The following is a 10606-nucleotide window of genomic DNA, read 5'->3' as shown; positions in this document are numbered from 1 at the left end:
CACCAATGCGGACGACCCCATGACAGGCAATAGCAAGGTCAGAGCGAAGCCCAATCAAGGGAGGGCGGGCGGGAGATCCGGTGTCCACAGCGAAAGAGAAAGGAACAAGCTGTGGCCCTAGCTTAAATAATCTCTGATCCCACCCCTAAAATTGGCAACATCAATTTTACCCCAGCAACTCCATCCACCAATCTGGTTTGAGCCCTTGAGCCTAACTTGCCTGACAACCCAGAGGGTGTCTTGCTCGGCCCCATCCGCAACCCGTACTCTCCTTTAGTGAGAACACGCTTTGTAAATCAACCTGAGACCACTCACTGAAGGGTGGACTATAACTACAAATCATAAATAACATTAAGAATAATAGAGGTGCCTCTATTAGGCCTGTAAAATAATACTCATTCCTTTGCATTTATGGGGGGTACACAAGCTGAATTATCATATAATCATTAGGTATTGGTTCTGTTCTCTTTGAATCCACAGAGATACATTTTAAGTTTGTTGGCAAAGATCTTCAAGTAGGCAAAATATTCTGATGAACAGCATTTGTTTCTAGCATATTATTATTTTCTAATTATGGCACATCTGTGTTTATTCATATGCAAGTATGGGTTTTCTGGCTGGATAAATGATGAAACAGAAGATGCATTTTTATGTCTTGCAACACATTAACCAGGAAAATACATTTCATGTAATTCAGTGACATGGTCGCTATTAAATTCTGTGTAATTGCAAACCACTATGCAACCTAAGCACATATTAACACTGAGCCCATACACATAAATACAAAAAATGTATTTATTGCCATTCCTATGAGGGGGAAAGCAGGTTTAAAATGAAAATTCACACAATATGACACACATTCACATAAGTAAAACTAAGGCGATATCAAGAGTGCTTTTACTAAATTGCTCCAATTTACTTTCAATTTTTCCAACACTGCAAATTCTGCCTAAATTATTTCCACTCCAGTGGATTTTTCCTTTTAAATACGATTGTGGCCTGGTTCCCACATCACATTAAACCACAGTTTAATGTGTAACCATGGTTTAATGTGAAATAGCAGCATGATTATGTATGAAAGCTAATAGCTTCATAATAACACATTATAGGCCTATTCAGATGTTATTCCCCCATGCATAGGGCTACTGTGTGGAAGGAAGTGGGGTTGCACTACCAATCTCACAATGCCTGCCATCCGCCACTGGTTCCACACCTTCTAATAAGGAAGTATTCTCCCTTGATGTGAACATGCATACACAGAGCCCAAGAATTCTTCAGGAGAACCCAGGACAAAATAGGAACTTGAGAATGGAACCTGAGATAAATTGCAATTTTGGTTATTAGGTGTGAAATACTTACAACGCAATCTCTTGATGTAGAGGAGAAGCAAGCTGTGAGGGATAACTATCAATGAAAGTCCTTTTGGCAAGCATAGATCAATAAATAATGAAACTTTATACTAAATTAGTTTTTACAGAAGCATATATGAAGGTGTGAGATGAGGCAACTTTCTGAATCTAAGCAGGTGAAGGTGCGACCAGTGCCTGAATTTGAGGTCACCAGGAATCCTGATATGTACAATACTGGAGAAAACATGGGGTATAAAGGCATTGGATACATTAAAAATAAAATGTGGGGAAATGAAATAAGGGTTCCAAATCTCTTCTCCAAAACTCCATATTTTGATATAAACGACAAATGTTAATGTTCCATTACTTACCAAATTGTCATAATGTGTCAAAGCATCAACACCAGCAATGTTCTGCATTATTATTATTTAAGAGTTGGTCATTTTTTTCTTCTCATCCTTTGTAATGCCTTTGTGTAGTTTTGTTCTTCCTTAGTTTTATTTAAACTGCCTTTAGTTCTCTCATCTTACGCATCATACTTATTGGATTTTCATTAATGTTTCTCTTTCCTTTGTTGACTCAAAGCTTTTGGTTCCTCAAGCTTCTCCTTGAGGCCCTTTGATCTGTGTTCTTTATCTTTGGCCACTGGGTTTTCTTATTAACAATCATGTGTGCTGAAGATATTGTCGTTCATAGATTCATTTAAATGTGTGAAATTGGAAGTGGGCCCAGAGAGTGTGATCTCTTTCATTGCTACGCCAGGTGTTCTTTCCCCAATATGAAGGTGTGAACAGTTCTTTTGACAAATGCTTATCTTTAATCTCTGATTTCTCTGTGTCCTCTTCTTCATGGCCTCCTTTCTTTTTTTGTCGCTTGTCAAATTGTATTTCTATCTCTGTTTTTTCCACCTTTCGGCTTTTTCTGTATTGGCTCCCTTTATGAAACACATTTACCATTCAAAATTCATTCATCTAATTCTGTTCCTCTTAAAAGAAAAACAAACAAACAAAAACCAACATGCATACTGAGACTCAGTTATTCCAGTTACTCATTATTTTGGCACTCTCCCTACCAGTACATAGAGTTTTTGTTTGTTTGTTTGCTCTAAATTAGTTTGTAAGTTAATTGGCCTGGCTAGGAATAGCAAGTGAGCCACATTATGTTCCTCAACACTGCTGATCTTTTCTCTTTTTCACCAAAAGTCCCAGACCAAGCTAGTGACGAAAGATAACTGCTGGAAATTAGGTCTCAGTTCTGCTTCACAATACTGCTGTGGCAGAATCTTAGGTGTCAGGAGCTCTGCAAAAGTAGTTTCCAAGACTTTAACATCCATAGATCAGAAAACAATATTGTTCAGGTTCCGGGAATTCTAGAGGAGTGGATTTGAAATTTTTCACCCTGCGGATCAACTTTTAAACTGCTGCAGACCACTGAAATACTCCCTCCCCCCGCCCCCTATCAGGCCTGCCATAATCATTATCATCACCAAAAAGGGGCTAGAAGGGTGCCAGGAGAAAACTGGAATGAAATGCCATCCTTTGGTATAAAATAATCAAATAGCGAAGAAAGTGTATCAGTGAAAATACACGCATGCAACTCCTTATTGTGCTAGAATATTAATCTAACATTAATACTTAAAATGTTATGTGAAACTTCATTTAGAGACTGTGACAGTTCACTGACAATCTATTTATCAGTCAAGGATATTGCATATGCCAAACACTGCAGAAGCTCAGAAACATATGGGAGAGTTTCTGAGACTTTCAAATGTTCATATATATGAAGCATACCATATTTTTATATTCTATGTATTAGAATGGCATCATTTTTTACAGATTGTATCAGCCAAGATAAATAATAACTGATTTAATGTCTATTTATGGTGCAACCTGATGCACGTCTACTCAGAACCCCATTAAGGAAGTGCTTATAATAGTAAAGGACCCAATGCACGCCATCGTGAATGTCCTTTAATTACATGCTATTCATTGAAATAGCTTTTTATATCTTTGTTTCCAAGAGATGATTCTGCAGTTCTTTATACACTTTTCTCAATCTATGCAAGAAATATTTTATTCTCTTGGAAACTATTCCAAACACCATTTTTTTTTTTAAAGCATAGGCACGTAGTTGACTATGCAAATTAACACAGGTTCTTCATCCTTACCTGCCAATGGAGCTCTGCTTGCAGTTATTAGGTGGAATTGTTTTTAATGCTAGCAACAGTGTATTTGTAGAACTAAAGACTGATTATTATTTTTGTGATCCAAACTATCTCACTGACAATAGCAGTGTACTTGAAGGCTTTCCCATAAGTGCTATACCAAAACATCATCATATGTTGTAGTGCAGAAGGAATATACTATTTTTCTCATTTTTGATAGCATGTCGTTTTTGTTTTAAAATGTCTTCTGGAAAACTTTCTCTGGAAACAAAATTTGGAATAGTGAAGGTTTTTAAGTAAATGCTCTCCCAAATCAACTTATTCCTGGCAGAGAGACAGAAATGGAAAGTGAAGCATTTCATTAAAGTAAAAGTCTCTTTACTATTAATATACAAATGGTGAAGAGTGACAAATAATTGATATAACTGTAATCCATACTTTCAATATCTTTCATAAATACAAAACTTCAGCATTGCAGTATCTTTTTTTTTTACAGTTTAGAATATATATATACAGCATTTCATAGGGACATAAAATTCTGAAACGATGAACAAACGCACCCCAGTTGTAGGTAACGCAACAGTACAGTAAGTGGATCAGATGGCAGATACCATATGGAATGTTGAAACAAAAGAAATGTTGATGAACAAAAACTGTTAAGTCTTAATTTTACTGTACACAGAATCCAAAATACCTACTAAATGTTCATTTTTTTGCAGGATAACTATCCTTGTCAAAGTAGGCTATATATCTGGAGGCTTAAAATGCTCTGTCTCTTTTTTATTATCCACTTATGTACATTCAGAGGCTGTTGTGATGATGGCAACTGAATTAAACTGCATGATTAAGAAAGTAACTCAAAGGCCCCAGGGGAGGGGAGCAGGTGGCTACAGAGTGCAGTGGTTCCCAATCTACAAGGGTTGGGTAAGTCCTGCCATTGAAGGCTCCTCATGGCAGTGGCAGAAAGCTCCACTGCTGTTGCTCCTCTGCATTCAGACTTCCAGTGGCAGTAGAGAGTGAAAAGGGGTACGCTGTGAACATGTCAGGAGGGACTGGGGGAAGTCTTAGATCAGCAAGATCCAAATCCCTCCTATGCCCCTGAAGAAGGAAATGAATATTCAAAACTGACTAAAGAAAAATAGAAAAAAACCATTCCCCTGACCTTCTGCCTTGTACACACAATATGGCAGGGCTTAGGCTTCCACAGACTACTCCCTGCCTCCACCTAGGATTGTTCTGCCTGAGATCTCTTTCTGAGAACAAGTCTCCTTACAGTTTCCATTCAAAACAAGCATAGGTTTTTATGTTATTGTCCATCTATTTGTTGCTCTCTGTTGGCTGCACCACCACTTCAGCATTGCCTTCATGGGGCCTGTGGCTGTCCTATCCTTTCCCCCATCTTTTCCTGTTTTGGTCACCTCTCTTTTTACTGCCCTACTGCGATCACGTGGAATCAGTGGGGCTTCACATTGATAAACTTCAATTGTTTTGTGCCCATCCACACCACACAACCCAGGACAGGTCTACAAGAAAATCTTAAATACAAGCAGAATGGAAATCACAATGCCTTTTTAAAGAGAATTTTTAACTAACAAACTGTAATTGGCCCAAAGACAGCTCTGAAGCTTCCCAGCTGCATCAGTAAATTGATCAGGTCTTCAAAATCTAAATGCAGGTTACACTTATACATGAATGGTGGAAATGTTGCAAATTCTGTGGCCAGAAGTCGCTCTATCTGGTGAGTGTAATATTACATAGCAATGAAGTTATCGTGTGTAAAAGAATCATCTCACGTGTGGCTACTGACCAGGGTTCTGAAAAAGAAGCATATCTAACTGAATTCCTAAACAGATTCAGGGGACCATTGCAGTAATTTTGTCAAAGATACTAAGTTTTCCTTATAAGACTAGCAGCCAGTGATTTTAACTGATGCTTGGACCTGATGTCCACTCCCTGCATAGAAATGATTGAACTGCATGCTGCAATAAGAGTTCTTGGTCAATAATTTATTGTGACAATGCAAGCAGAGGCAGTGAATTCAATATGAGCTTCGGCAACACTCCTAATAGTTTTATGATCCACTGAAAATTGAGGGATAGTATGTTGCAGATCCTCCCCCCCCACACCTTTTTAGGAAAAAAAGAGAACAGAATTAAATGTTAAGAGTTAAGAATATTAACACAGAAGGCTATTTATTGATAAGATTGCTCTAATAAGCCTTTGCTATGATGATTTAGTTAAAGAAGGCAATAATTGAAATGGGGCTTTTGTTTCTCTCATTGCTTTTGTGGGAGATAGCAGTGTCTGTTTTGTTTTAATCTTCTTCAAAAGAGCTCTCATTCTCTCTCCCTTAAAGGAAAGTTGAAGAGAGACGTCTGAAAACCCATAACTACATTTAGCAACATACTGAACAAATACAAACAAAATGGCTACTTTGCAAGTCTTAGGTGGGTTTGGGTTTTTCATGGTGCCACTGAATAACATGATGGCCCAGGTGTATTTCCATATGCAAGAATGTAAGCAAGTCTGAGGCTCTGTATTCAACAAAACTAGGGATCTATAGATGCATGACTGGAGGTGGGTGTTGTTTTTTGCTTGACTAAAACAGAGTGACATCCTACCCGCTCTGTTACTTACCGTGCTAAGCAACAGGGGAAAATGACTCACAGTTTGGCACTTAAATGAACTTATTTCACAATCATTAGACAAATAATTGATTTCTAATACACAGTTCAAGGCTTGGCAATATTTAGTGGGATTTGTCATATGATTACATATTGTCTGTCTCAGTAATTGTTTTATTGTGGACTATTGCTGTATATTTCTGTAGATAGAAACTAGACCTCACACACACACCTGTGAGCTGCTTATGAAGGACAGTTACAATCTTGCATCACCCTACAAGGTGGTATTGGTTTATTATTATTGATCTAGCACTCGAGTTACCAGATATTCCTATATACTAATAGAAAATTCATTCTCTGAGTGTCAGTCCAAGAAGGAGGTAGGTGGTGGGCAGGGCGGGATTAATGGAGGAAGGAGAAAGTTATATACTATCTCATTGATGACTGAGGAATGAATGGCCATTGGGGGAAGGATGGAAAACTTGGGGAGGGGGTGAGTATCCTAGAAAGGGGCACTCTCCACACCACAATATTTCAAATGTTTCAAAAGGAGAAGTTGGAACAATGGATTCTAGTTGATAGAAAGCTAAAGCACTGGTATGTGCTATAAAATAAAGCATTAAATATGAAATTAACTACAATCATTTTGTAGTTGATTTTCACATGTATTGCATTGTTCTGAAATTTAAGAGAATTCCCTATTTAACTCTTAATTGTGGAATTCTATCATGTTGATTTCATTATGCTATTTTTGTATTCGATGTTTGAAGATAGGTTGCAAAGATGTTGTCAATCACCTGGAGATTTTATTTTTTTGGTAAAACATGAACACTATATAAACTGTCTAAATAAAGCAAAAAGTATTCAAAGTAGTTTAGAAAAACTATATTTGTCTTCAAATAAAGAAAAAACTGGCTCTGACATATGGCACCACATTATCAGACTGTAGGACCATTAATATTTAGCAGTTCTAGCATGATGACACAGGAAGCCAGTAAACATGTTATGAAAATTTCTAATCAAATATATATATATTTATATCCATTCCATATATTTCAATAGTGTATGCCAGAGAAGGTGAATGCTTTATCAGGCCATTAGTGGATGGAAACCTTGAGCCCAGCAGTGCAGACCTATCCTACCATGAGCCCTTGCTGGGAGCTGCAAGAATCGTCAGGACATGGAGGTGGGGTAGCACTTCCATATCTCTGCCCAACATATCTCTGCACCCCTCCCATAACACCTTCAGCCTTTTGCTCCCTTGTTTGCCACTCAACAACAGCAGTTGCATAATGCATTCCTCCCATGCAGGACTACTGTTCCATATATTTATTAACAGCAACGATTTAAGGGGGACCTGGGAGCCAAATGAATATACTGCAGCTGATGGCAATTTTACCAAGGGTCAAAAAAAAAAAAGCACAGTTTTTATTTGTTATTTTATTTCAATAGCAAGTTACACATCTGTAGAGGCCAACCAAAATTTAACTGTTGAAGGGTATGATCCACAAATTGTTCTATTGCCATCACAGCTATCCAGTACAACAAGGCATGCCTAGGGTTTGGAGACTGCAGTTCAACATTCTATTTTTATTTGGATTTAAATGCATTTTAAGGTTGTCTGCTTAGTTCATTCCCAAGCAAGGGAAGATATTGCCGGGGGAAATTATGTATAGAATTCTATGAGAACAGAAACAGCATTTTAAAAGTCAACTGGTTTCTTGGATATATTTTCCTCTATTGTTTAAATGCAGCTCACACAACCTCAGTCTTAGCTTTCTAATCACCTGTCCTTTGACATTCCTCCTAAGACCCACCTAAGACCCCTCCTAAGGCATTCCTCCTAAGACCCCTTCCATTGCTTTTATTTTATTTTTGTGTAGTTGGTTTATTAAATTGGTGGTGGAAGTGAAAATTACACAGGGCGTGGCCAAGCCTAGAGAAGTTTTTTTGATCTTGGGTTTGAGTTTACGTGAATAACTTTTAAAATATATATTAGAACAAATATGATTATTGTTGTAGTAAACGAATGAAAGCAGAAATGTGCATATTATGTTTCTTTATAAATACATTGAGGCAACTCAGTTGAGCTTGTATTTATTGTTGTAAGACTTGCTTTGAAGCTGAGTGCTATGGTCATAAGTCAGGATTCTTATTTTCACAACAAAATAAGTTTCGACATTTTTAGCTTACACATGATCTTCCAAACATAAATACAAAGTATCTGAAGCACTGAAATTTCTGTGGACTTTTGATAGTTAGGATGTGATCGATGTCTTCATCAAAATAGTTCACAACTTTTGTTAAAATCTGTACATCAAACCTACAAACCCTTCATTGTCTGGTGTGAAGTGCAGGGTTAACAGCATAAGGAGGTTGTCTACTCTGTGTCAAAGATCAGCTGCAGTCAAGTCACTATTTAGCTTTGCCAGCCACATATATCTAATTTCTAATGGAGCCTAATATTATATCTATATATATATAATTTGTTTATATATATATTCTTTTAAAGGCAACCAAAATCTTTTAAAATTTCAAGTACAAACAAATATAAATGTATATGGCACTTTCTCTCAGGGTTTAATTTCCATTGTAAGTGGTACGGCTGTCAGGTGTGCAGTCTGTGGCTAAGGGGGTTTCTTGAATTTTTATAAATAGATTTCTTCAGTGATAAAATAAATTACAATATTTATATTGGCTGATTTGCCAAACTGAGACCACGGGACTGATGTCATCCAGGACTACAGACTAAAACTATTGAAATAAAGTGAAAACGGACAGTCAACAGAAGTCATTTGAACTACTTCTGAGAATTATTCCATCTTAAGTTGCCCAAGAAACTAAGGTCAGCTGTAAAGTTTTGGTCACAGATTTATTTGAATCCAAATGCCTTTTATTCCCCTCTAGACAGCTGTAGTTGTTGTATTATGCTTTGCTATCATCTTCTTTTGACTGGATGATGTCATTAGAAACTTTGATTTCTATAGTATCTGAATTTAAAACTTCTTTTCCATTTTCTTCCTTTAATGGCAGTTTCCTGTGAGAAAGTAAGGAAAAACCAAAATATTACATTGTAAATTCATGGGTGATTTTTTTTGGGGGGGACGGGGTTAGATCATTTTTCTCTTATTCAGATTTTGTTGAGAGCACTACACCGCTGCAGTGGCAAATCTTTAAGTTTCTCTATGCGTCTCTTCCTCCCCACACCACCTTCCACCACTGTTAACAATGTGCAACACTGCCAAAAAATAATTGTTCATACAATTGCATCAAGTTTCATTTTGTGAAGTATTTTACTGATGCCCATGTGTTGTTGTCTTTCATGCTCAATAGAAGCTTTTCTTCTGGTAGAAATACGTTTAGTTGTGTTTTTAACATTGTTGTAAATCACTTGGAGACTTTCCCATAAAAAAATGATTAACAAATCTAAGAAATACTACTACTAGCAGGCAGGGTCCCCCAATGCAAATTGGGAATGGGGGGGCCCAACAATTTAAAGCTTCTCCTTCTCTCTCCGGGGTCCCAAACCAGATCAGGCATTCCCACACCTGCCATTTGCATTTGATTGATTTCAAAGGGATGTCCATTTAACCAGCTACATTTGGATTGGGACAAATATCTTCAAGAACAAGCAGTTGCTAGAAAATATGTATTATATGATGGAAGGAGCATCGAGATGATATGTTGTAAGGTACACTAAGATTACTTTTCCCCATAGTTCTGGGAGGAAAGTTGTTGTTGTTAGTGCACAACCTACAGCCTATACACTATGGAGATGGTAGTGTGATCTGGACCTAGGTCACAGACCCACTTACATGGGTTCAGCGATGAGTCATCCCTTCTGCTCATTCAGTTCTTAGTAGCAGGCAACACAAGGCCTGACCTTTTTAGCTAGCAGCTATTGTTCTTAGGGGACGCGGGTGGCGCTGTGGGTAAAACCTCAGCGCCTAGGACTTGCTGATCGCATGGTCGGCGGTTCGAATCCCCGCAGCGGGGTGAGCTCCCATCTTTTGGTCCCAGCTCCTGCCCACCTAGCAGTTCGAAAGCACCCTTAAGTGCAAGTAGATAAATAGGTACCGCTTTCTAGCGGGAAGGTAAACGGTGTTTCCGTGTGCTGCACTGGTGCTGGCTCGCCAGAGCAGCTTCGTCACGCTGGCCACGTGACCCGGAAGTGTCTCCGGACAGTGCTGGCCCCCGGCCTCTTAAGTGAGATGGGCGCACAACCCTAGAGTCAGACACGACTGACCCGTATGGGCAGGGGTACCTTTACCTATTGTTCTTAGAGAATGCTAATTCTGTAACGCAGCAGACTACAGTTGAGACTTTCCTGTTGATGTCAAAAATTACAGTGCTCCAGAGGCAGGGGTCAAGGCAGCGAGCAACCACAGCACCTGCTTGAGCTAGTTTCTGATGCTCAACACTAAGCTGAGGGTCAACCACAGAGTTCCTGTTTGATAGCCCCAATTTAT

General features: G+C 38.3%; 1 protein-coding gene across 1 annotated transcript in view; it reads right to left on the bottom strand.

The window, feature by feature from the left end:
* Positions 1 to 3874: 3874 nt before the first annotated feature.
* The window catches only part of NCAM2 (neural cell adhesion molecule 2), a 197376-nt gene continuing 190644 nt past the window's right edge, over positions 3875 to 10606 (bottom strand). Inside the window, exon 18 of the mRNA XM_028726953.2 lies at positions 3875 to 9174. Coding sequence (XP_028582786.2) covers positions 9063 to 9174 — 112 coding nt within the window. The 3' untranslated portion in view covers positions 3875 to 9062. The remainder of the gene's footprint in view (positions 9175 to 10606) is intronic.

This window comes from Podarcis muralis, chromosome 4 (genome assembly GCF_964188315.1).
Source record: "Podarcis muralis chromosome 4, rPodMur119.hap1.1, whole genome shotgun sequence".
Classification (NCBI taxonomy): Eukaryota; Metazoa; Chordata; class Lepidosauria; order Squamata; family Lacertidae; genus Podarcis; species Podarcis muralis.
This window is presented reverse-complemented; position numbering and strand designations above follow the sequence as displayed.